Source organism: Crocuta crocuta, unplaced genomic scaffold (genome assembly GCF_008692635.1).
Source record: "Crocuta crocuta isolate KB4526 unplaced genomic scaffold, BGI_CrCroc_1.0 scaffold246, whole genome shotgun sequence".
NCBI lineage: Eukaryota > Metazoa > Chordata > Mammalia > Carnivora > Hyaenidae > Crocuta > Crocuta crocuta.
In genome coordinates, this window is record NW_027531902.1 from 3,692,378 (window position 1) to 3,718,489 (window position 26,112).

At 50.0% G+C, this 26,112-nt stretch overlaps 3 protein-coding genes across 6 annotated transcripts in view; 1 reads left to right on the top strand and 2 right to left on the bottom strand.

Moving 5' to 3' along the window:
* Nucleotides 1-15,852: 15,852 nt before the first annotated feature.
* Nucleotides 15,853-19,681, bottom strand: LOC144239857 (transcription factor 23-like). Of its 2 annotated transcripts, XM_077774035.1 has the most exons (3): nucleotides 19,425-19,681; nucleotides 18,465-18,707; nucleotides 15,853-16,727 (listed from the first exon to the last, which is right to left on the bottom strand). In XM_077774035.1, the coding sequence occupies exons 1-3, from the start codon at nucleotides 19,629-19,631 to the stop codon at nucleotides 16,548-16,550; spliced, it is 630 nt and encodes a 209-aa protein (XP_077630161.1). In that variant the 5' UTR covers nucleotides 19,632-19,681; the 3' UTR covers nucleotides 15,853-16,547. The 2 variants fall into 2 exon arrangements, with proteins under 2 accessions (XP_077630161.1, XP_077630160.1); XM_077774034.1 differs by having other exon boundaries at nucleotides 16,637-18,707.
* A 110-nt stretch (nucleotides 19,682-19,791) lies between these two features.
* On the bottom strand, nucleotides 19,792-24,934 carry LOC144239858 (transcription factor 23-like). 2 transcript variants are annotated; one of them, XM_077774037.1, is made up of 3 exons: nucleotides 23,928-24,934; nucleotides 22,968-23,210; nucleotides 19,792-21,230 (listed from the first exon to the last, which is right to left on the bottom strand). In XM_077774037.1, exons 1-3 carry the CDS (start codon nucleotides 24,132-24,134, stop codon nucleotides 21,051-21,053), a joined length of 630 nt encoding a protein of 209 aa, XP_077630163.1. In that variant the 5' UTR covers nucleotides 24,135-24,934; the 3' UTR covers nucleotides 19,792-21,050. The 2 variants fall into 2 exon arrangements, with proteins under 2 accessions (XP_077630163.1, XP_077630162.1); XM_077774036.1 differs by lacking the exon at nucleotides 19,792-21,230 and having other exon boundaries at nucleotides 21,260-23,210.
* Nucleotides 21,180-26,112, top strand: part of PREB (prolactin regulatory element binding) — a 28,329-nt gene continuing 23,396 nt past the window's right edge. Inside the window, exon 1 of one of the 2 annotated variants that reach the window (XM_077774022.1) lies at nucleotides 21,180-21,248. The gene's annotated coding sequence lies outside the window, so the exon portion shown is untranslated. The remainder of the gene's footprint in view (nucleotides 21,249-26,112) is intronic. The other variant, XM_077774021.1, reaches the window with a different exon arrangement.

Consider the following 26,112-nt stretch of genomic DNA (forward strand, 5'->3'; position numbering starts at 1 on the left):
CCATCAGGAGGGGAAACAATTAAGGGCCCCTTACCTGTATCCAAAACAGACCTAAAGAAGGAGGAAGGGAAGTCTTCCACCTCAACCTCCTCCTCCTCAGGTCCTCAATCTATACAAAAAAAGTACAGTTCGGCTCCCTGCTACCCAGCTTATCCAGAACCTTATCCAGACCCTCCCTGTAATGTAACAGGCATGTTTCTCTTACAAGAATCTAGAACACCAGAAGAAAAAACCTTTACATTGTAAGGTTTATAAAAGCTTTTTAAGATAAAAGGAGATCTAGGTAAATTTTCTGATCGGATAAGTATATAAAGGCTTTTCAAAATATTACATATCTTTTTGAGTTGACCTGGAAAGAAATAATGCTTTTGTTATATCAGACTCTTAATGAGACAGATGTTTAAAAAATTTTTAAGAAAATCTAAGATGTAGCCCTTAAATTATGCTAAATTAGCCACTCTTTTACAAACACAAAATGAAAGCACAATGGTCTTCCTGGAGAGGTTGAGGGAGGCTCTCATTAAATATATGGTTATCTCCCCTGACATCCCTAAGGCTGAGATGATTTTAAAAGACAAATTTGTCACTCAGTCAGCTCTAGATATTCAGAGAAAATGCAAAAATTGGCTGTTGACCTTGAAAGGACCCTGGAGGGGCTCTTACAAGCTACCAATTGGGTAGATCACAACCAAGATCAAGAGGAGAATAAGAATTAAAAACAAACAAACAGGGGAGCCTGGGTGGCTCAGTCAGTTAAGCATCCGACTTCGGCTCAGGTCACCATCTCACTGTTCATGGGTTCGAGCCCCACGTCGGGCTCTGTGTTGACAGCTAGCTCATAGCCTGGAGCCTGCTTCAGATTCTGTGTCTCCCTCTTTCTCTGACCCTCCCCTGCTCGCGCTATCTCTCCTCTTTCAGAAATAAATAAAAACATTAAAAAAGAAAGAAAGAAAGAAAGAAAGAAAGAAAGAAAGAAAACATTAAAAGAAAAAAACCAGAAAAGGAAGCTTAAAAAAAAAAATCTGAGGCCTTTGCTGTGGCCTTTGTACTATGTCAGATGGGACTTCCTGAGGTCCTGGCCCCAAGTGCCATTCATATGGCTGTTCAGAGCACTAAAATGAGAATGTCCTCAGAGGAGACAACCAAAATGAAAACCCCATAAGCCACGCCCCTTATGTGGAGACAATCACTGGAGATCTGAATGCCCTCTGGCCGTTATCTGTGAGGACTCAGATAACCAACCAATGTTCCTGGAAGGGACTAATGGGGGGGGGGATGCTGGGGCTCTTCCCGGCGGCTCCCCTAAACCAACTGTCTATCAGAAACCCAGTACCTCGGGTAACTCTAAATATAGAAGGAAAACTGGTTGATTTCCTTCTTAACACCAGAGCTCCCTTTTCTGTCTTTCTTTCCTCTCCAGGTGAACTCTCCAAACACAGCATGACGATTAGAGGCATCTTCGAAACACTTCTAACTACATTTTTCTCTCAGCCCCTGGGATATTTATGGAGAAACCTGATTTTTTTTTCCTCATTCTTTCCTGCTAGAAAGAGACATTATAACTAAATTAGAGACTCTGGTGCTACTAACTCCAGGACAGATAAAGAATTATGTGAGTTTTTGAAAATTACTGGATATTGTAGGCTGTAGATACCAGGGTTCAGGAAAATAGTTTGCCTGCTCTATCAATTAGTAAAGGAAACTCAATCCCACCTGCTCTCCCCGCAAAAATAAATTTGGGTCTGGCTCCTAGACACTGTCTCCAGCCCTTGGAGTGGTTACCAACAGAGCAGGGCAGTTACTATTTCGAAGTTCACGGAACTAAAAGATCATTAAAACACAGCTTCAGGCCTTTCATTTAAGTAGGGACAAAACTTATCAAATGGCCCAAAGGATGTTTACTGAAAAAAATTTTTCAAGGACAGTTCTGCAATTAGTATCAGTCTGTGCTGTATGTCTTAGAAACAATCCTTTCAGCCACAAACTTGCTCTCCCAGACAATTAAGGAACTGGAGGCCATCCAGAAAAGACTGACAATTAGGTTTCATTTATACGCCAAGGTCAAAAAAATTCCAACGTCTGTTGGTATGGGTTAATACTTTTACTAACTGGGTAAAGGCCTTTCCCCACAAGACAGAAAAGACACAAAGAGTAATAAAAATTCTTCTTTATAAAATAATACCCAGGTTTGGCTTACTGAAACATTTACAAATTAATAATGGTAAATGGCTGCCTTGAGTCTTTCTCTAGTAGAACTCCTGGCTCTTGGAAAAGTTTCACACCATAAAAATAAAGCAAATAGTCTGCTTATAGTCAGCAAAACTCTAAATAACACCTCACGAGCATTAGATGCTTTGAAAATTTTTTCTTTAACCTACGTTAGGGCCAAACTCTTGAAAATGGAGCCATCAGTAATTGCTTACTGCTCCTGCTCCTCCACTGCCTGGGTTATGACAGATTTCCTGACATATGTTGTTTACGAAGTCAGGATCTCTCCTAGGTTATGTGACAGGTTTGGAAACTATAGACATTATCTTGGGGCGCCTGGGTGGCTTAGTCGGTTAAGCGTCCGGCTTTCGCTTAAGTCATGATCTTGCGGTTCGTGGGTTCGAGCCCCGCGTCGGGCTCTGTGCTGACTGCCAGCTCAGAGCCTGGAGCCTATTTCAGTCTGTGACTCCCTCTCTCTCTGACCCTCCCCTGCTCACGCTGTCTCTCTCTCTCTCTCCTAGAAATAAAATAAAAAAAATATTAAAAAAAAAAAGACATTATCTTAAGATGCCATCGTGTTGGTCAGTATAATCTTTACTTCGTGTTTTTCTCTTTATGGATGCTAATGTTTATGCCACCTCATGCCTGCCAGCCTTCCTATAAAACGATACTGTGGGCCACTCGACCGACCCTTGGGGAGACTCTAACTGCTGTACCCCTACACTGTCCCTTATCAGCTTGAAGAAGCCAGGACGGTCATCGTCCCTGTTCCCTAACAGCAGTTACAGGCCCTGTTCCAAGTAAGAAAGAAATAGGGAAAGGGTTAACATCAGGCAGGGAGAGATAAGGGACCTTCAGGGAGGCAGACTGCAGCTGCAGGTGGGAGGCTAAAGACACAGATGGGCTTCTCCCCTTATAAAATCCTTTATGGGTACCCTTCCCCCATTATCAAGGGCATAAGGGGGGATTTAAATGAGATAAACAGTCTAACCCTAAGACAACAGATACAGGCCATTGGCTTTATCCTAACCACCTAACACCACTGGGTCAGGGAGCCATTACCTGTGAATCTGACCACAGACGCTCACCCCTTTAAACCAGGAGATGCAACATGGATAAAGGAGTGAAATGTCCAACCCCTAAAGCCCCTCTGGAGGGGCCTGTTCAACTGTCAGTTTGTCCACCCCTACTGCAGTAAAGGTAGCCCAAGTGGGTCCCTGGATTCACTACAGCAGAGTAAAGTCGGTATCTCCAAACTGGGAGTGCATTCCTGATCCATCAACGCAGCCGTGCAAGCTGACCATAGGGAAGAAGCAATCTGCATCTCCAGAGGCTCCGGAAGACCACAGCCCTGCTTTAGTCACTCTGGAAGCTGACTAATCTACGCACCGCAGAAGCTTGAGGAATCGGTGGTCTGATGAAACAAAAGACTGTCCTTATTTTTTATGTTTCCTTACTGTGATGCATTGTCACGCCTTGTTTCTGACTCTTACTGTGATTCTTGCTCCTTAAGGAGAGAAAAAAAAGAGGGTACACAAAACAAAGCAAGAAAACTTCAAGGTAACCTGGCTGGCTATGTGCCTATGTGACAACATCCCTCATGACCTTGTAAACTGAAACTACTTAATCATAATTCATGTTTGTTTGTGTTACCATATATGGGAGACAAAAGAATAAAAAATGTATTTAAAAAATTATGCCACGGACGTTCGGGGCTCAGTTTTTTGGGTAGAAGCCCAACTGAGCAGTGCCGGCAGGAATAAAGTTGCTTCCTGGAAAGAAAGGCCTCAGTGTCACGACTCTCTGTGCAAGAATCCTATCCTAAAACAGTGCTATTTTGAAACAGAACAGAGGAGGGGCCGGGAAGAAGACAGAGAGAACAGTTGATTAGGGAACCCAGAGAAGAAAAGTGTTTCAAGAAAGACAAAGTTGGGGGGCACCTGGGTGGCTCAGTTGGTTAAGTGTCCAATTTCAGCTTCAGGTTGTGATCTCACGGTTCATGAGTTTGAGCCTCCCTCGCATCAGGCCCCACGCTGACATTGTGGAGCTTGTTTGGGATTCTTTGTCTCCCTCCTTCTTTCTATCCCCCTCCCCCCCCAATAAATAAATATACTTAAAAAAAAGGTAAGAAGGACAGAGTTGCACACCTGGCTAGTTCGGCCCATACAGCATGTGACTCTTGATCTCAAGGTCCTGAGTTCAGACCCCACATTGGGCATGGAGTCTACTTAAAAAAACAAAAAGAATAAAAAAAGAGGACAGATTGTCAAACAGGTCAAATAGTGCTTAAAACAAAACACTAACATGAGGCCATAGAAATGAACATTGGATTTGGCAAAAAGGAGGCCATCAGTGACCTTACCAGTGCAGCAGTTTTATTTATGTTTATGTTTATGTATTTTAACATTTATTCATGTTTGAGAGATAGAGACAGAGCACAAGTGGGGGAAGGGCAGAGGGAGAGAGGGAGACACGGAATCTGAAGCAGACTCCAGGCTCTGAAGGTGTCAGCACAGACCCCCACACAGGGCTCGAACCCACAGACCGGGAGATCATGACCTGAGCTGAGGTCGGAGGCTCAACTGACTGAGCCACTCAACTGACTGAGCAGCTTTAGACATAAACAGGAGATATATGTTAGAGTGAGCAAATGAGGAAAGACAACTGACAGTATTTTTTTAAAGGTTTGCTATGCAGTAAAACCGGGAAGTGTGGTCCTAGTGAGGTGGGGCTATGAGGTTAAAAGAAATTTTTTTAATGGAAGATATTAGAGAGCATTTGTATGCTGATATTAAATGGGAGAAATGACCCAGGGGTGGAAAAAGCTAAAGACTCAGAGGGAGGCGGAGGGAATATTTTTAGAAGTGAGGTCCTCCTAAGGGCAGGAGGGGGTGGGACCTTGGTCCACAGAGAAGGCAGGCTTTGTCTGTTGTGAGCGTGGGCACACAGCTGGGAAGCCGGTAGGTGTGGTTGGTGGTATGGTGATGGAATGTTTCCTGCATGATGGTTCTTGTTTTCTCCATGAAGCATGTGGTGAAGGTAAGCTGGGAGGTCTGAGTAGAGAAAGGGGGTGGGAAATAAATGTGTTAGAATGTGGAAAGAAAACACACTGGGGAAAGTTGCCACACAGTGTTGAGTGCCCGTTTCAGATTCATGGTGAGAATTTCAAGGGAGGCCACTGACTACATTGTGTGTTCATCTCCAGCAGTGTTCAGGCAAAGACTGGAGTAGAAAATAGTACAGGATCAGGATATTGCCAAGCAAAAACAGAGGAAGGGAGGCAAGGGATAGAGATATTTGCAAGGGAGCAATTACAATAACGCACATAGGATCTGAGATGAGTAAAGAGGAAGTGAGGATGTGAGGGCAAATGGTTAGTATGAGTCATAGGTTTCAGTACGATTGAAGAAATGCTGGCCTGCATGCACTAGCCTGAACGAGATGGAGGGTAGGAGATAAGGATCAAAATATCAAGTCACAAGTCTTGAAATAGAGATTTTGGAGATGGTGCAGTTACTGGTGACGAAATGGTAAAGAACATGACCGTACGAATAGGTGGTTGAAGCTAAGCAATGCGAAATTGCATTTGAGGAGGTGAGGAGCCGAGACCCCCAAGGATGATTGATGCCAGGGGGCAGAGCCAAAACATTGGCACAATTTTGAATTTATGCATTAGGAAAATCTTATGAGAATATTCTGGCTTAAAGTGTAAATTAAAAAAAGGGTTTTTTGAAGAACGGCTTGTATTCTGCCTTATTTAGGCACAAATTTAAATGGTGTGAACTATGCAGGTGAGGTAAGAAACTACATACCATGAGGGATTTCCGTGGGGAGGATAGGAGGTCTGGTTTTATAACGATCCACGATGGTTGGTTCAGCCCGCTGGGAGAAGCACACTGAAAAATCATGGCCCATCAAGCAAGGTCTTCGCTCATGTTTTGCTTACAAATTGCATAACCTCCTTGTCCCTTTGCTGGGCAAGCTCTGCACACATGTTTACCATCTGGTTAAAGAATCAGCCCTTACAATGACGTTATTAAACACACACGTACACAATGGTGCCCATAGCAACAGCAGGCAGGGCACCTGCGGAGTTTAATGTTCTCAAATTCAGTTTCCTCAACAACTTATCTGAGGAGGGGCATGAAGACTTTAGGAAAGATGCCATTTTCCCGTGCACATGCATGCACAGAAGGACCAAAACGTCCAGAGGCGCCTAGGTGGCTCAGTCGGTTAAGTGTGGGACTTCAACTCAGGTCATGGTCTCACAGTTCCTGAGTTTGAGCCCCATGTCCGGCTCTGTGCTGACAGCTCAGAGCCTGGAGCCTGCTTCAGATTCTGTGTGTCTCTCTCTTCTGCCCCTCCCCTGCTGGTGCTCTCTCCCTCTCTCTCTCTCTCTCTCTCTCTCTCTCTCTCAAAAATAAACATTATATATAAAAAAAATAGTCGAGCCAGAGGGTTCATGAGGATCGGGGGACCCTAATTGTCCTCCTGGCATGCAGTCACAGTAGTAGACACCCAAGATGCTCTGTTCTCTTTGGCTCTAGCTGATTTCTGTATCGGTGTCAGGACGTCACGGACAACCGACTGCGGCTATGAGGATCTGTGAAACTTGGGGCAGCCCTCAGATTCCCTGTTTAAATTGGGAGCGATGTTCAATGCCTTCCTGGTCAGGAGGCAGGGTAGATTCCGAAAGAATCTAACCTTGGCTGTCCTATCAGTCAGGGTGCAGTCAGGAGCACAGAAACCAGTCAACAGAGAAAATTTATTATAAGGACAGCAAACGCCAAAGGGAAATGCCAAGAAAACACAGAGGCGGCCACGGAAGGAAACCCCTGGAAGCGCAGCGGTTAACAAAGGGCTAAGAGTTCAAAGTTTACTGGAACCCGGAAGCTTAGAGGAGCCTGGGGGAGGTGGAACTCGGACCTCGGAGGGCGGAGTACTGGAGAGTGGGTGCTGAAGTCTAATTCTAAGGAGGAGAAAAGCTGGAAACTCTCGAACCTAGTGCAGCGCCGCAGGCGGCCGGGAGCTGGGGTGGGGAGGAGGCGGGGTCAGGCATGAGGAGAGCCGTTGCCACCAGTAGACTCTGGCGCGGGTCTCAAGTCCATTCCCGCTTTCCCCGCCCACTTTGCAGACTTCCTCTAGCACCCCCTATTGGCGGAGTTTAGAAAGGCGCCCGCTGGCACAGAGAACTGCCCCTGCAAGGAGGCCGACCCCAGCAGGTATAGGAAACGAATACAGGTTTTTAGTTTTTGGCTCTTACAGATAATGCTTTTATGAGCATTACATCCTTCCATGTACTTGTGCACTCATGCTTGGGTGTATATACCTAGGAGTGTACTTACTGGATTTAATAGATACAGATAATAACTGTTCTGGTGATGGTGAATTGTGATTTCCATATGCATATTTCTTTTTTCTTTTTCCCTTGGGTGCAAAAACATGGTCTTATTAAAGCTCAGGACAGGACCTGCCGGCAGAAAGAGCTGCTTCAATTAGCATCTTTCTAATTAATATTGAAGTTGGCCATCTTTAACCACTGGGATATCCTCCTTAGAAAGTATCTACCTATGGCGCCTGGCAGGCTGGGTCCGAGGAGCCTGCAACTCTTCATGTCTGGGGTCCTGGGTTCCAGCCCCGCGTGTAGTGTAGAGATTCCTTAAATAAATAAAACTTTTCAAAAGTTTCCTCATTGGGAGGCCTGGCTGGCTCAGTTGGTGGAGCATGGACTCTTGATTTTGAGGTTGCAAGTTCAAGTCTCACTTTGTTTTTTTTTAAACGTGCGTCACTAAGTCTCTAGCTCATTTATAGTTGGATGGTCCGGGTTTTTTTAGTATTGCTCTGTGGGGATTTTTAATATACTCTCGATGATGAAATTTGAAGTGGGGTTCGTGAGCAAACAGCTAAGAAAGAATTCTTGAGACATCTTTAGTGCAAAAAGGTGATAAAATCATGGGGACAGGACCCATGGGCAGAAATAGCTGCACTGGGGTTGTGAGGCATGACTGGTTATATAGTTTTAGGTTTGGGAAGAGGGTAGAGATAAAGTTAGTTTCCAAGGAATCTGTGGATACTGAAAGCAGGATCTCACAGGACCCTGAAGATTTAGCTATTGTCAAGATAAGGTTGCTTTTAGTTTTTTAAGGGAGTGTAAACATTAAGACATGAAGCTTGCCATAAACATCTTGGGAAGTATTACACACTGCAGGCCTCTGACGTCTATCAATGGGCTGCAGGCTGTAAGGGAGATTAATTTAAACTACATTTTTCTTGACTTTGTTTCCCTCATCATTCAGATAAGTCCTTTTGATTGTATGCATTGCAAATATCTTCTCCCAGTCTGTGAACTTGTGTTTTTTACTCTGAATTAGTGTCTTGTGATGAATAGATGTTCTTAATTTTATATGGTGCAACTTTACATTTTTTCCTTTAGGGTTAGGCCGTTTTTTTCTTTAAACAGTATTTCCTTATTCCATGTTCATGAATATAGTCTCCTCTAGTCTTCTTTTTCTATTTTTCATCTTTTTTCTTTGTCCGTAGGTACTGAGTTATGAGTAATTTCTCCATATGTATTTTCTAATTTACTTGTGCTGTTTTCATCTGTTTCTAATCATCCACTGGGTTTCTAATTAAAATATTATATTTTTAATGTCTACAAATGATGATTTTCCCCAATTTTGCCTATTCATTTTTAGCTGCTTGTTCCTGGATTGTCTTTTCAAAATACTTGTTATTTCTTTAAACATAGGAAACATGTTTAATGGGTATGATGTACCTAAACATTACAGTATCTGTAGTCATTAAAAATGTGATCCTATAGTTCAATGTCTTTTTCAGTGTTTCTGCCATCATTGGCTTATGGTGGCTCTATGTTTCTTTCACGTGTTTATAACTGTTTGCTATGTGTTCAAGTTTGTTAGAATTTTATTCATGGGAACCCTTCAAAGCCTAGATTTAAAGTATATTCGGGGCGCCTGGGTGGCTTAGTCGGTTAAGCGTCCAACTTTCACTTAGGTCATGATCTCGCGGTTCGTGGGTTCGAGCCCCGCGTCGGGCTCTGTGCTGACTGCCAGCCCAGAGCCTGGAGCCTATTTCAGACTCTGTGTTTCCCTCTCTCTCTGACCCTCCCCTGTTCACGCTGTCTCTCTCTCTCTCCTAGAAATAAATAAAAATATTAAAAAAAAACCTATAAAAAAAAATAAAGTATATTCTTCCATTGCTTGTGCCTAGCAACATTCCTAAATTGAGACTCATCAAAATTTTTGGCTTTTTTTGCCCCCCAAAGTTTGAGGGCTTAGAGATTCTGGGAAGGGGCATCTGGATGGCTCAGTCAGTTGAGCGGGCAACTCTTGATTTTGGCCCACGTCATGATCTCAGTTTATAGGTCCGAGCCCCACACTGGGCTCTGAAATGACAGTGCAGAGCCTGCTTGGGATTCTCTTCCTTTCTCCCTCTCTCTGTACCTCTCCCCCTTGCTTGTATGTACCTTTCTCTCTCAAAAATAAATTAATAAACATGAAAAAAAAAAAAGAAGAAATCTTTGGGAAACCTTCTCCCTCCCCCCACTCCAGCCACAGTCTATTTGGGCAAGTATGGTCAACTCTTTTACACATTGAGGCTATTGCATTTTGGCGACCCCAACTTTATGACAGGGCCTCTGACTCAACTTCCCATTTTGTATAGGCCTCAGGCTTTGTCTCTTGTCTCCAAATTTGGCCTATTAAAACCCTGGCCTGGGGTACCAACAATCTGCAGATACTGCCAAGGCAATACTGGCCGCAGGGCTGGCTTACCATTTTTGGTTTTATGGTTTCTTATTCCTTTCCCCTACTTTTCTGTTGGCCCAAAAGTAGAATTAAAAATATGTTTTTAATATTTGATACATCATTTTGAGTGTTCTGTACCAGGAGGATTTCTCTGCATATCAGGTCCACCATATTGTCAGAAATGGAAGTCCAACGATTTTTCTTAGAAAACATGTTCTATAAGCAGTTCTATAAGGCAGGCAGTCTCATTTCACAGTCAAGTATGTTTTATAAACCCAAGTATTCTCTTTCCTGCTCTGTTCTTCATGTTTGTTTAGTGTCTCTGAAGAAACAGAGTTGCATGGTTGCCATAAACAGCAGCACAGACGGAATGAAAGCCCCTCAAGGAATTATCACACTAGGTAATGAGCCGATCATCCAGGACCACGTCAAGCTGGAATAAAATAAAGGCTTTGGGAGAACTGATCGATCCTTTTGGCACACTTCTATCAAGATCAGAGTCACTTCGGTGGCTCAGTCAGTTAAGTGTCCAGCTTTGGCTCAGGTCATGATCTCATAGTTTGTGAGTTCGAGCCCCACATCAGGCTCTGTGCTTTCAGCATGGAGCCCTCTTCAGATCCCCGGTCCCCCTCTCCCTGCTCCTCCCCCATCCACTCTCTCTTTCTCAAAAATAAATAAACATTTAAAAGATCAGAGTCACTTTCTTCCATAGTTTTGCAATTTGGAAAGAGCTGGGAGTCATTTCAAAATAGGTGATTTCCTTGGCTTAGGATGTAAATTTAAGTGGAAAGGATTCTGGTAAAGCCAGAGGGGATATTTCAACATAGATGGTTTGTCAATTTTGGGGAGGCTTCTTGATAGGTCCACTTCTGACTTTATACAAAGATCATCCTTGTAATACCGTAAATTAAAAATATACTCCAGTAAAGGGTGTGGGCCAGGAAGTCCCACCAATTTCTGTGTCATCTTGAGCTGGAAAAAGACACTTTTCTTCTTAAAAGGGCTTTAGGAGGATGGACCTATAATGATTGACTTAGGATTTTTACTGTTTCAGGGAAGCTGCGGAAGGCTCTGCCTTCTTTTAATATGTATGAAACCAGTCCCTTTCTGTTCTAGTTCTTTTTTTTTTTTAATGTTTATTTATAAATGAGAAAGAGTGTGTGCATGAGCAGGGGCGGGGTGAGAGAGACGGAGACAGAATCTGAAGCAGCCTCCAGGCTCTGAGCTGTCAGCACAGAGCTCAACTCGGGACTCAAGCTCACAAGCTGTGAGATCATGACCTGAGCCAAAGTTGGATGCTTAACTGAGTCACCCAGGGGCCCCTACCTATTCTAGTTCTTAAATAAGCACAGCATTCGTAACACACCCACCACTTCACTGGTGGTGTTTCTAACAGCTGGTTTCTTGGAATGATTTGCAATATCAAGAGCTCTTCTACAAAGTGACCCTGCCTTTCAAAAAGGGCTATCCAGTCATTCTCCTCCCTCAACTCCACCCCTGCCCCTAGCTAACGGGAATTCCGTGAAAACCTGTTATCCCTGGGTCCTGTACCCAGTCTGGGATTTCAAATACAGCCTAGGATTTCATAATTTTTTAGTAACACCATTTTATCCCCCACCTGAGTTCCACCTTTTAAAGGCACAGTCGATATTCATGTTATAGTAATGTATGAGGGGCCTGCCTGTTTGGGTCAATGGTGTATTCTTATGACAAAGCTTCCAAAAGCAAAAAGGGTCTGCCCTGGTCTGCCTTTATGTCCAGGGAAACAATGGTGGTGGCACGTTGTTGCCAAATAGGTGAGACTGGTCCAGGGGAGGCTCACTTCCTTGGCCAGATGGTGGAGTACTAGAACTGCGTTAGCGTGCCACATTCAACCAGCCTTGCCTGTGGAGGAGGAGGAATTTTGCTGACTGGCACATCCCACATCTGGCAGCCCTCCCAGCCTCGGGACCAATGGCTTCTTGCGAGAAGCTGTAGCCCTTTCCGGCAGGCTTGGCACCTGCCCGCACTTGAGCGGTTGAGGCTTTGCTTCAACTTCTGATTTATGTTGCTGCCCTTCTCAGAGCATATCAGATCTTGATAGTTTTCTATTCACCCGACGTAGGTGCATCTGTTATGGCTGGCTTCCTCCCCAGGCACCTTTAGAGAGTGTGCCTGCATTTGCACCGGGAGCTCCAGGGCCCCTGCCACCCAGCCTGCAGTTAGCTGTGGTTTCTGAGATGTGAAACACAGAATCTATTTTCATCCAACTTGGCCCCAACCCCAGCTTGGGTTCCAGCCCACTGTAGCCTGATGTAACTGATGTTATTTAGGCCTGATTTACTGAACTTGTGTTTCTCCTTCTGGCCTCCTTACCATGGAGGATTGTTCTTATTCAGATTTCTGGATCATAATATTTTTTTTCAGATGAAAAAAAAAACCTCATTTGTCTTTGCCCCTTCATAACTTCTCAGTTTATTCAGTGCACTGATCCTTAGTTCCCGCTTCCATCCCCGCTAATACTTTACTGGTGGTTGGTGGTCACCTTCCTCCAGTACCTTCTGTAGGTTACCCCTAATCTTGCAGCTCCTGCCCTAGGCAGTTGAGGTGGTCCCTTGTCCTTTGTTTTGCTCCACAAGAGCTGACATCTTGCTGTAACTTAAAAATTACGTTAATTAACCCACTGTATGTGAATACATATAACATTTTCATGAAAAATAATTATTTTCCATATTGGAAATATTTAGTGAGAGGTGTGGCATTGTTTTACATTTTTCCAAATATCTCTAATGTCTGTTGTAATAGACAGCTGGATCCTCCTATCTGCTTCCACACCCCATCTGTCGCAATATCATCCCATCTCATCAGTTGTAATATCATCCCATCTCATCTGTTGTATAGCTTCTGGAACATTCCATCATGCTTGTGAAAGAAGAGCAGGAAAAGACAAATAGTGTCTTGTATTATGAAAACGGTTTTAGGGACGCCTGGGTGGCTCACTCGGTTGGGTGTCTAACTCTCGGTTTTGACTGAGGTCATGATGTCACGGTTCGTGGGATCGAGTCTCATGTCAGGTACCACACTGGCAGTGTGGAGATTGCCAGGGTTCTCTCTCTCTGCCCCTCTCCCCCCCTCAATTTGTGCACACACTCTTGTGCTTTATCTCTCTCAAAATAAATAAACATTAAAAAAAGAAAAGAAAAGAAAATGGTTTTGTCCACTTAAGCCATTGAAAGGGCCTCAGAGACCCCCAGAGTTCCCAGCCCACACTCTGAGTACCTGTGCTCTAGAGCAAAGGTCAGTAAACTTTTTCTTAAAGGGCCAGATTCTAAGTGTTTTAGGTTTAACTTTTGGCATCTATTCAACTGTGCTGTATCAGGAAAGCAGCTATAATGTGTGTAACAAATGGATGTGACTGTATCCCCACAAACACTTATTTACAGGAACACGGTAGGTGGAGGGAGGAGGGGGGCTGGATTCGGTCCAATGTGGCCAGCGAGCCATTTCCCGATCTACAGTACCAAGCTTGAAGATGCCCTGAGTTTAGGGCTTGTGCCACAAGAGGGAGGACAGTGGCATCTGACATATCCTAGCCAGGCGCCTTCTAGAGGAAGAGAAAAGAAATTTCTCAGAGGAGACTCGATCTTGCATTTTAATTACACTAGTTCCCAAGTGGTAAAATCTGCAGCTTCTACCCTCTCCTTAGCCATTCCTTCTCTCATGGCCCAAGCCTCTGCCCCGCAAGTCTGCTGCTCCTCCGCAAACATATGCACATCCAACTCTGGGGAGGCTGTCCTGGCCGTCACTGCCTCCTCCCCCGACCACCCCGAGTCACGGGCACCTGGGCAGGCAGGGAAGACTAAGCACGTGGGCCAGGCATCCCTCTGACTCCTGAGCCAGGCCACCTTAGTGACATTTTGTCCTCTGTGCTTCCATTTCCTTTTGGAGCCTCTTTCCCACATACCCCTGTTCCCAGGGGACCAAGCTGTCCCCAGACCTGGGTCTTGCCTGCCTCTTACTCCTCTTGCCTACCGCATGCCCCTAGACCGGGTGGGAATAAAAAGTCTCCCAGTGAGCAGGTGTTTTCTTCCTCTGCCGCAGAGGCGAAGAACTGGTTCTGGTTCATTTGTGGATCCAAATCTGTGACCTGACATTTCGCCTGGTTATTCCTGTTCATGCTCCGGTCTTTCCCTTGGCTCCGCCTGCCTCCTCGTGGCCCTTTGGCAACCTGGCCTGTGCTGGAGGCCATGGCTTCCGGCCCCCAGACTGGCCCGGGCACGAAGGAAAGCAGCTTTGCCCGGATAGAGGCTGAGGCAGCCTAAGCGACTTGTATGGATGGCGCTTGTCCTTCCTCGGGCCTCCACCAGCGTCATTGTCCTTTGCTGTCCCTGTCTTCCTTCCCAGAGGAAGGCACGTGGGGGGGGGTGGGGTNTCCAAACTAGTGATCAGAAAGGGACCCCCAGTGTACACCTAAGACCCCCCTCCCAGTTTCATCCCCAGAAGAATGCTGTGTGCCACCAGCTTGGGGGAAACGCATCTGCTCCTCCTCCAACCACCTTCACACTCAACCAGGAAGATACTGCTATTTGGCTTTAAAAATAGAATATTCAAGCTGGACTTTTATGGTCTTGTGGAGAACACTGTGCTCATGCCCGCCCACACCTGGTCCCTGCCCCTGCCTGGCCTCCCCCAGCTGCTCAGAAGCGGTTCTGCACAAGCTCTTCAGGCCCCTCAGTGGAGAGCCGGTAGATTTACGAGTTCAGCCTTGCCGGAGACCTTCTCCCCATGGCTCCCAGCCACAGTTCAGCTGCTCTCCCACATCCCATGCAGCCCGGGGCTGGCACGCTCTGTGTCTTTTTCAGCCTCCACCCCGATTTGCTGAGTCACTCCTCAGCCCCTTTCCCCTGAGGCCCTGGCCAGCCCTGTGGAGGAGTCCGCTGTCCGTCATGTCAGAACCCAGGCCACTGGCCACTCCCGGCCTGCCCAGAACCTCATTTAGTCTCACGGTGGCAACAGTGGCTGTAAGTCTACCTCATTTGGGACTCTAGTTGGCCTGGGCCATCCCCTCCCGCTCTGAGGCACCGATGTTTAACAAAAAGCTGGTTCTGGGCGCCTGGGTGGCCCAGTGGGTTTGGCTTCCAACTTTGGCTCAGGTCATGATCTCCTGTCTCGTGAGTTCGAGCCCCGCGTCAGGCTCTGTGCTGACAGCTTGGATTCTGGAGCCTGCTTCGGATTCTGTGTCTCCCTCTCTCTCTGCCCCTCACTTGCTCACACTCTGTGTCTCTAAAATGAATACACGTTAAAAAAAAAATTTTTTTTTAAGCCGATTCCTTCTCTGTCTAAACTGCAGGTGCCTTTGGGTTTGAAGCTATACCTTATCTGGGAAGGAAAATTACTTTTCGCATGTGTAGACTCTATGATTAGTCCTTTAGTTATTTCTTCAGAGCCACAGAGAAATTCCACTAAAGCTCTAACAGATTTCTGGCACCCCGTGGCAAGGCACAAGGAGTGCCAAGGAGGGCAGGGTCTGCGGGGGAGAGCTGCCTCTGAGGAGGTCGTCTGTAGCCAGATTGTAGAAATACTCCAGAGCCAGTGAGACCTTAGGCCAAAATCATACAAAGAACCCATGGAACCCAGGCCTATCTTGTTTTTCCTGGAGGCTGGGTTTCTAACATAATGGAAAGAGAAGGCTGTAATTATCATCCTCTGGAAAAGATATCTGTTCTCTCTCTAAGGTCCTTCAAGGATATAATCAGGCCCATCAACAACCTTGAGATGCGAGGTGCTGTCTGGTTCACTTCCGGTAAACCTGCCTCTGGGATAAGATCGTATCAAAGTAGGGAGCTGGGACCATCTAAAAGTTTCTGTGGAAACTGGAATGCAAGCAATGTAAGTTGTCCGCCTTAACCTGTAAATATAAGTCCTATCAAGGAAAGAGTGGAAGGGCTCGGGGCCCAGAGGGGGAGGAAACGCAGTAATGAGGGGCAGCTGGAGGGACCATAATGCAGACAAGACTCTTACATTCCCCGCTGCTTCTTCGACATCAGGTAAGGGCTTGTGGAGCGATAACGACAGCTTCGTGACCCTGGCTACGTGACCCTGTCCTGGTTCTATTCACACTCACGTGTCTGGCCCTAGGCTTTCCCATCAGCACCCGCAGCTGCTGCCATCCTAGGCCTTTGCCTCTGCACCTGCACAGCCTTGTCATTGTTCTTGCATTCTCCAGAGCGCTCGTGGGAAGCTTAAGGGAGAAGAGCAGGGTGGGGGGTACCCGCGCTCAACTTCCAACCCAGCCAGACCTCTTCCTCTCCCATCTCCTTCACAGCTGCCATGCTAGGAGCTACTGAGGAGTGGCTCCCTGGGTGGCTAGATGAGCATCCGCATCCCCCCACCCTCACCTCCGGTGCTCCTGAGTACCCTCCCATCGCTGAAGGGCCCACAGCTCTGCCTGGTCTGCATGCTGGAACCCGCGAGCTGAACCTGAGTCCGTCTGATCCGAGGGCTGAGAGTCAGAGTGAAGACAGGTGGGGCTGGTAGAGAGTCCAGGTCCCTAAGCTCGAGTTGTAGTCTAGGAGAAAAGGGCAAGTGCGATCCTCATTTGTCACCAAGAGCTGGGGAGAGTGGCTTCGTGGGAAAGAGGGCATGTGCCTCTTCAGAGACTCGGGGCCCAGCCTCTGCCTCCTTTGTTCTTTGGCTTGCGGTGGTGACTGTGGTGGAGTCAAGGCCAGAGCTCCCCAGGCCTCCAGCATAGAGACGGGACCGCATGGGCCACTTCTGCAAGACACGGGGACGGTAAGTGAGTAATATTCGCTATGGCAGCCCCTTGTAGTCCTTGGCACCCCGCACATGACCTTCCTTAGCCCCCCTCCCTGAACCCTCCCACATGACAGCGGTCTCGGCTCACCGCCACTTATGCCCCCATGTGTTCTCCTGACCACCTGAGCCTGGTGGTCACGAGGAGCTGTTGGAGGAGAGCAAGGGCCTTGAACGGAGCCCCCTGATAGTGGGAGGGAGGTGGGCGGCAGTGTTGGCAGTAGGCAGCCGAACCAGGGCAAGGAGAGGCTCTCCCTGATACTGACCAGCCCTGACCTCTTCTCTTGCCCAGCCGCCCGCCCAAGTGCCTCTGGCCACACTTAGCAGTGCTGCTCTGTCCGTGTTAGCTGGGCACCTCCCAAGATTACCTATCCTTCTAGCAGGAGTGTGAACGACTCCCCGAAAACACCAGCTTACTCTGCCCTGAGGTCTGCCTTCCTCTTGGCAGCCTCCCTACCAGAGGGTTGAAGGGGTCCTGCCCCCGTAAACTATCCCATCCCCACAAACTGCCCAAGTTCTAGACACAAACCGGCTTTCGTCGGTTCATTCTTCAACAGATTTATCCATTAACTCCACATGCAAGGGCCTTACTTCGATCGTCATTTTACACCTAAGAAACGACTTTGCCACTATCAGTATTCCAGAGCTGCTCCAATTTAGTCTAATATTCTTGCATTTTCTTGCTGTACTTGTGTGAAAGAAAACAGTCTCAAGTTTTCAAGACGTTTCAGAGCTATGATGTTTTGGGGAGAGAGAGAGTGAAAGTATCCTCCATAAAAACGAGGTTGACCCCATCACAGCACTGTATCTATCCTCGGAGGGGAAGCATGACCCTGCCTTTACCACAGTTACACGGTACAACCAGCAATTTCCGGTGCCGTCCCCTTGGCCTGCTCGGTGGCTGTGAGCATGGGCTCCGAGGTCAGACACCGTTGGGTTCAAACTGCATTTAGCCACTTACTCTCCCTGAGATTCGATTTCCTCACCTATAAAGTAATCCTCATTTGGTTCTTGTGTGGATTAAAAGATAGAAATGACCAAAGCGCTAAGCGCAGCTCCTCGCATAACTTTAGCACCCAAATAATGTTATTGCTCTTATTGTGAATATTGTTAATTATACTTTTCATTCATGATCTCATTTTGTACCCTGGAAGGAGAGATAAGCCTCATGTTCTCTTCCCTTTCACAAAGGATAAAACTGAGGCTCAGAAAAGGTAGGTCCTGGTCTGGGAGGTGGTGTGTGCAGGAAGTACCCCCCCAAACTCCTCCCCTCCACTTCTGTCCCCTCCCCGACCCCGGCTTGATTGCTTCTAGAATGAGGCTTTCTTAGACCTTGTTCTCCCAGGGGGGACCCCTCCTACGGCAGAAGTCCAGAGGGCACGAGGCATCATATGAAGGGGCGATGTGCCCTGAATCTAGGACTTTCCTGCTGCGGTTTCCTTTCCCAGGCCCCACCCCTGAAACCGCTCCTTTTTCTCCCCTGCCGCGGGGCACCCCAGAGTCTTGGGACCTCTAGAGTGCATTTCCCTCCTCTTGGAGGAAACGCATTTTCATGAAGTCATTTCCAACCGCCGCCCCCACTGCACCCAAGGTCAGCCCAGTCCCAAGAGCCGGCCTTGGCTCCTCTCCCTCCGGGCGAGCGAGCGGGAAGCGGCCGGTCCCAGCGTCAGCGCTGCTCAGGGCAGGCGAGGGGCCTACCTTGAGAGGGTGCAGGTAGCGGAGTCCTCGCAGGAAGGGGGGCCAGGCGGGGCCAGGCAGCTCACGGCCAAGTGTGCGGGTGAGGTGGGCTATGTAGCTGGTGGCCAGCACCAGCACGTCCAGCTTGGAGAGCTTGGTGCCGGGGGGCACGGCGGGCAGAGCGGCCTGCAGGGCCAGGAAGGCCTGGCGCAGCGTCCTTACGCGGCTCCGCTCCCGAGCAGCGTTCTCAGGAGCCGCCTCACTCTGCGGAGAGGACCCCCCCGGGTGAGTGGGTCTGACCGGACCCCCGTCTGCCCCTGATTTCTAAGAACGTTCTAGCGTGAGGGCTTCTTCCGGAGCAGAAATGCGCCGAACGGCAGAGGCCCGAGGGCCTCACGCGCTCCGCGTCCGCGCTGGGTCCTGCCCTGCTTCGCGGCCGAGGAGATGGAGACAAGGCCTCACTTGGGGTCAGATGGCAGCTCAGAAGCTGCGAGTCCTTGCTCTTTCTCGCACTCTAGCCCTTGCTCCACCCACGGCCAAGTCTGAGCCCTGCCGTCGCGGTGCCCGGGGCCCTCAGGGAGCACAGAGCCACCCCTGCTCTGGAGAGCCGATCCTTGCCCAGCCCGCCAAGAGGCAGCTGTAATAAAGAAGGGAAAAGGACACCAAGCTAAGGGCCGAAAACACAGCCGCGGTGCTGGCCCCACGGCTGACTGCTGCTCTGGGGCCCCGAGGAATTCACATCCCTCTAGACTCTAGTCCCCGCGAGAAGCGAGGTGGGCCAGCTCTCTGAGCTGCGCTCTGGCTCCCACCAGCCTAGTTAATCCCAACCGCCCAAGCGAGGAGCCTCTGAGTCCAGGGCACCAGTGTCCCCCTCTTGGGCAGGGACGGTACTGCTGAGTGAGGCTTTGCCAGCAGAGGTGACACCTCAGCCCCTCCCACCCCTGCCTCCCCCAGCTCCCTCCACCGGGCTGGGTTCCTTACCCTGCCACGAGCCAGGCTCCCAGCCCTGACCCCTCGGAGGCCCGGGGCAGCTCTGCCCCACCTCTGGTGGCTCCAGTGTGTCTCTTCCCATGGGTCCTGCCTTGTTCTGCTCCTCTTCCTGCCACTGCCTGCTACCAGCGTGGCCTTGGCTGGGCTCTGCCCCCCTCCAGGCATGGCCGGTGCCCTTCTGACCTCCCTCCGTGACATGCCACACCCCTGGAGGGGGGTGCTGCGGCCCCTGGGACAGGAACACAGTGCCTGAGGGAGCCCCNCTCCCTCTCTCTCTGCCCCTCACTTGCTCACACTCTGTGTCTCTAAAATGAATACACGTTAAAAAAAAAATTTTTTTTTTAAGCCGATTCCTTCTCTGTCTAAACTGCAGGTGCCTTTGGGTTTGAAGCTATACCTTATCTGGGAAGGAAAATTACTTTTCGCATGTGTAGACTCTATGATTAGTCCTTTAGTTATTTCTTCAGAGCCACAGAGAAATTCCACTAAAGCTCTAACAGATTTCTGGCACCCCGTGGCAAGGCACAAGGAGTGCCAAGGAGGGCAGGGTCTGCGGGGGAGAGCTGCCTCTGAGGAGGTCGTCTGTAGCCAGATTGTAGAAATACTCCAGAGCCAGTGAGACCTTAGGCCAAAATCATACAAAGAACCCATGGAACCCAGGCCTATCTTGTTTTTCCTGGAGGCTGGGTTTCTAACATAATGGAAAGAGAAGGCTGTAATTATCATCCTCTGGAAAAGATATCTGTTCTCTCTCTAAGGTCCTTCAAGGATATAATCAGGCCCATCAACATCCTTGAGATGCGAGGTGCTGTCTGGTTCACTTCCGGTAAACCTGCCTCTGGGATAAGATCGTATCAAAGTAGGGAGCTGGGACCATCTAAAAGTTTCTGTGGAAACTGGAATGCAAGCAATGTAAGTTGTCTGCCTTAACCTGTAAATATAAGTCCTATCAAGGAAAGAGTGGAAGGGCTCGGGGCCCAGAGGGGGAGGAAACGCAGTAATGAGGGGCAGCTGGAGGGACCATAATGCAGACAAGACTCTTACATTCCCCGCTGCTTCTTCGACATCAGGTAAGGGCTTGTGGAGCGATAACGACAGCTTCGTGACCCTGGCTACGTGACCCTGTCCTGGTTCTATTCACACTCACGTGTCTGGCCCTAGGCTTTCCCATCAGCACCCGCAGCTGCTGCCATCCTAGGCCTTTGCCTCTGCACCTGCACAGCCTTGTCATTGTTCTTGCATTCTCCAGAGCGCTCGTGGGAAGCTTAAGGGAGAAGAGCAGGGTGGGGGGTACCCGCGCTCAACTTCCAACCCAGCCAGACCTCTTCCTCTCCCATCTCCTTCACAGCTGCCATGCTAGGAGCTACTGAGGAGTGGCTCCCTGGGTGGCTAGATGAGCATCCGCATCCCCCCACCCTCACCTCCGGTGCTCCTGAGTACCCTCCCATCGCTGAAGGGCCCACAGCTCTGCCTGGTCTGCATGCTGGAACCCACGAGCTGAACCTGAGTCCGTCTGATCCGAGGGCTGAGAGTCAGAGTGAAGACAGGTGGGGCTGGTAGAGAGTCCAGGTCCCTAAGCTCGAGTTGTAGTCTAGGAGAAAAGGGCAAGTGCGATCCTCATTTGTCACCAAGAGCTGGGGAGAGTGGCTTCGTGGGAAAGAGGGCATGTGCCTCTTCAGAGACTCGGGGCCCAGCCTCTGCCTCCTTTGTTCTTTGGCTTGCGGTGGTGACTGTGGTGGAGTCAAGGCCAGAGCTCCCCAGGCCTCCAGCATAGAGACGGGACCGCATGGGCCACTTCTGCAAGACACGGGGACGGTAAGTGAGTAATATTCGCTATGGCAGCCCCTTGTAGTCCTTGGCACCCCGCACATGACCTTCCTTAGCCCCCCTCCCTGAACCCTCCCACATGACAGCGGTCTCGGCTCACCGCCACTTATGCCCCCATGTGTTCTCCTGACCACCTGAGCCTGGTGGTCACGAGGAGCTGTTGGAGGAGAGCAAGGGCCTTGAACGGAGCCCCCTGATAGTGGGAGGGAGGTGGGCGGCAGTGTTGGCAGTAGGCAGCCGAACCAGGGCAAGGAGAGGCTCTCCCTGATACTGACCAGCCCTGACCTCTTCTCTTGCCCAGCCGCCCGCCCAAGTGCCTCTGGCCACACTTAGCAGTGCTGCTCTGTCCGTGTTAGCTGGGCACCTCCCAAGATTACCTATCCTTCTAGCAGGAGTGTGAACGACTCCCCGAAAACACCAGCTTACTCTGCCCTGAGGTCTGCCTTCCTCTTGGCAGCCTCCCTACCAGAGGGTTGAAGGGGTCCTGCCCCCGTAAACTATCCCATCCCCACAAACTGCCCAAGTTCTAGACACAAACCGGCTTTCGTCGGTTCATTCTTCAACAGATTTATCCATTAACTCCACATGCAAGGGCCTTACTTCGATCGTCATTTTACACCTAAGAAACGACTTTGCCACTATCAGTATTCCAGAGCTGCTCCAATTTAGTCTAATATTCTTGCATTTTCTTGCTGTACTTGTGTGAAAGAAAACAGTCTCAAGTTTTCAAGACGTTTCAGAGCTATGATGTTTTGGGGAGAGAGAGAGTGAAAGTATCCTCCATAAAAACGAGGTTGACCCCATCACAGCACTGTATCTATCCTCGGAGGGGAAGCATGACCCTGCCTTTACCACAGTTACACGGTACAACCAGCAATTTCCGGTGCCGTCCCCTTGGCCTGCTCGGTGGCTGTGAGCATGGGCTCCGAGGTCAGACACCGTTGGGTTCAAACTGCATTTAGCCACTTACTCTCCCTGAGATTCGATTTCCTCACCTATAAAGTAATCCTCATTTGGTTCTTGTGTGGATTAAAAGATAGAAATGACCAAAGCGCTAAGCGCAGCTCCTCGCATAACTTTAGCACCCAAATAATGTTATTGCTCTTATTGTGAATATTGTTAATTATACTTTTCATTCATGATCTCATTTTGTACCCTGGAAGGAGAGATAAGCCTCATGTTCTCTTCCCTTTCACAAAGGATAAAACTGAGGCTCAGAAAAGGTAGGTCCTGGTCTGGGAGGTGGTGTGTGCAGGAAGTACCCCCCCAAACTCCTCCCCTCCACTTCTGTCCCCTCCCCGACCCCGGCTTGATTGCTTCTAGAATGAGGCTTTCTTAGACCTTGTTCTCCCAGGGGGGACCCCTCCTACGGCAGAAGTCCAGAGGGCACGAGGCATCATATGAAGGGGCGATGTGCCCTGAATCTAGGACTTTCCTGCTGCGGTTTCCTTTCCCAGGCCCCACCCCTGAAACCGCTCCTTTTTCTCCCCTGCCGCGGGGCACCCCAGAGTCTTGGGACCTCTAGAGTGCATTTCCCTCCTCTTGGAGGAAACGCATTTTCATGAAGTCATTTCCAACCGCCGCCCCCACTGCACCCAAGGTCAGCCCAGTCCCAAGAGCCGGCCTTGGCTCCTCTCCCTCCGGGCGAGCGAGCGGGAAGCGGCCGGTCCCAGCGTCAGCGCTGCTCAGGGCAGGCGAGGGGCCTACCTTGAGAGGGTGCAGGTAGCGGAGTCCTCGCAGGAAGGGGGGCCAGGCGGGGCCAGGCAGCTCACGGCCAAGTGTGCGGGTGAGGTGGGCTATGTAGCTGGTGGCCAGCACCAGCACGTCCAGCTTGGAGAGCTTGGTGCCGGGGGGCACGGCGGGCAGAGCGGCCTGCAGGGCCAGGAAGGCCTGGCGCAGCGTCCTTACGCGGCTCCGCTCCCGAGCAGCGTTCTCAGGAGCCGCCTCACTCTGCGGAGAGGACCCCCCCGGGTGAGTGGGTCTGACCGGACCCCCGTCTGCCCCTGATTTCTAAGAACGTTCTAGCGTGAGGGCTTCTTCCGGAGCAGAAATGCGCCGAACGGCAGAGGCCCGAGGGCCTCACGCGCTCCGCGTCCGCGCTGGGTCCTGCCCTGCTTCGCGGCCGAGGAGATGGAGACAAGGCCTCACTTGGGGTCAGATGGCAGCTCAGAAGCTGCGAGTCCTTGCTCTTTCTCGCACTCTAGCCCTTGCTCCACCCACGGCCAAGTCTGAGCCCTGCCGTCGCGGTGCCCGGGGCCCTCAGGGAGCACAGAGCCACCCCTGCTCTGGAGAGCCGATCCTTGCCCAGCCCGCCAAGAGGCAGCTGTAATAAAGAAGGGAAAAGGACACCAAGCTAAGGGCCGAAAACACAGCCGCGGTGCTGGCCCCACGGCTGACTGCTGCTCTGGGGCCCCGAGGAATTCACATCCCTCTAGACTCTAGTCCCCGCGAGAAGCGAGGTGGGCCAGCTCTCTGAGCTGCGCTCTGGCTCCCACCAGCCTAGTTAATCCCAACCGCCCAAGCGAGGAGCCTCTGAGTCCAGGGCACCAGTGTCCCCCTCTTGGGCAGGGACGGTACTGCTGAGTGAGGCTTTGCCAGCAGAGGTGACACCTCAGCCCCTCCCACCCCTGCCTCCCCCAGCTCCCTCCACCGGGCTGGGTTCCTTACCCTGCCACGAGCCAGGCTCCCAGCCCTGACCCCTCGGAGGCCCGGGGCAGCTCTGCCCCACCTCTGGTGGCTCCAGTGTGTCTCTTCCCATGGGTCCTGCCTTGTTCTGCTCCTCTTCCTGCCACTGCCTGCTACCAGCGTGGCCTTGGCTGGGCTCTGCCCCCCTCCAGGCATGGCCGGTGCCCTTCTGACCTCCCTCCGTGACATGCCACACCCCTGGAGGGGGGTGCTGCGGCCCCTGGGACAGGAACACAGTGCCTGAGGGAGCCCCTGGGCTCAGGCTAACTGGGCAGGCTGGCCACCCAGCCGGCAGTGTCTATATCTGAGGGAGCTGGCGCCAAGTCAGTCCCGCTCCACTCCTTGCTCTGGGAAAACCGCCCACCCGGCACAGCCCCCGCGAGAAGCCTCCTGCCTGCCTCCCCGGCCAGGGGTGGGGGTATGGGATGCTGGGAGTGGCCACGCCCTGGGAGGAGGACCCCGCTCAAGAAGGCAGGAGGGTGGTGGGAAGGGAGCTCCCTCTCCCTGAGCCTTGCCCGACCCCGCGGTAGTCTTGCGATGGACGGGCATGCAACTCCAGCTTTGAGGCTCAAGCCCGTGGAAGGGGCCCGAACCCCCTCTTCCAGAAGCGTGCCTGCACACATCCCTAAAAGGACCTTTTCCCCCCTTGCCAGTGAGCGTGACCTTCCAGCCACGAGGCACTCATCCCCAGCCCCCAAGGAGGCCTCCTATTTCCAACCTAGTGCTTTTCCATCCCCTGGAACACCTTCCTCCAGCTCTGCCAGGGAAAAGCTGCCTTGGTCGGTTGGGTTATGCCCTTCGTTTGTGAAGATTTCTTCAAACCCCACAGAGCCCAGAGCCCGCCCACATCTCCCTGTTTGATAGGGACCCTAACTGATGCATGGCCACACCTGGCTAGTTTCCTCGAAGCTTGGTATGTATAGCTCACCATGTGTCAGGCACCATGCTAAGCACTTTATATGTATTCTCTTATGTTTTCTCAGAACAAACTTCTAAGAACAAAGAGACTCTTATATCCTCATTTTACAGATGGGAAAACAGGTATCAGGAGGTGACACAACTCACCCAGTGTCCAACATCTCGTACGTGATGGGGTTGGGGTGAGAGCCAGGCAACTGGTGGACTTGGAAGGCGGCCCCTCCCCGCGTGGTGTTCTGCCTTGGGTGGGTTACATGTCTGTCCCCATGCCAGATGTGAGGTCTTTGTGCACGTGTGTGTGTTTAAACATTTATTTATTTTATTTGAGAGAGAGACAGAGACAGAGAGCGTGAGCCGGGGAGAGGCAGAGAGACAGGGAGAGAGAGAATCCCAAGCAGACTGCACTGTCAGATGGGGAGCCCAGTGCAGGGCTCCATCCCATGAGCTGCAAGATCATGACCTGAGCCGAAATCAAGAGTCGGACGCTTAACTGACTGAGCCACCCAGGCGCCCCTAGACATGAGATCTTTGAATACAAGGACCAGGGTGTCTGCCGAGCTGCATCATATACTGCATACAGCTAGTCAGGAGGGGTCAGGCTGAAGGAACAGCAAATCTGCCGCAGTAGCCTCTGCCTGCCCTCAAGTTTCAACCTCTGCTTGCAGCAGAATCCTTCTTACATGTCCCTTGTCCTCCAATCTTGAACGCTAGGGGAGACACAATAAGTAAAGAGAAAGTACAGAAAGGACAGGGAAGCAAAGGTGGCTGTACATCGGGTGAGAGCAAACCCCAGCCGACCAGAGAGGAAGGAAAAAGGGAGGCGAGGAAAAACAACCTGCATGTCCACCAGTGAGCAAGTGACTAAATACATTTTGGTGTATCCATCCTATGGAATGATGTGCAGGAATAAAAAGAAGAAGGCAGACCTCTGCATAGGAACATGAAAAAAAACTCTCCAAGACGCATGGGTAATTACATGACAAACACCCTAACTGTAGATCGGTGTGTGTGATAAAATCCCAACCAGGATCAAAAACACCAAAAAACAAAAGCTATAAGCTTGAAGGTTTATGTGTTTATATGAATGTGTCCAAACTAGACCAAAAAGGTGCACGCTAAGTTGTTTTGTTTGTTTTACTCTAGATGCAGAGAATTAAACCCACTCCTCAATCTGTGGTACCCTGTCGTCTTTGGTACCACAGGGCCTCCCTCCCTCCCTTCTTCCCTCCCTTCCTTCCCCCCTCTCCCC

What these genes read in the sequence shown, in the direction of transcription:
- LOC144239858 (XM_077774036.1), bottom strand. Translation starts at nt 24,134, where the DNA reads ATGTCACGGAGGGAGGTCAGAAGGGCACCGGCCATGCCTGGAGGGGGG. An exon ending in GGAGCCTGGCTCGTGGCAGG is followed by an intron (nt 23,211 to 23,927) that starts GTAAGGAACCCA and finishes TCCTCTCCGCAG; the next exon opens with AGTGAGGCGGCTCCTGAGAA.
- LOC144239857 (XM_077774034.1), bottom strand. Translation starts at nt 19,631, where the DNA reads ATGTCACGGAGGGAGGTCAGAAGGGCACCGGCCATGCCTGGAGGGGGG. An exon ending in GGAGCCTGGCTCGTGGCAGG is followed by an intron (nt 18,708 to 19,424) that starts GTAAGGAACCCA and finishes TCCTCTCCGCAG; the next exon opens with AGTGAGGCGGCTCCTGAGAA.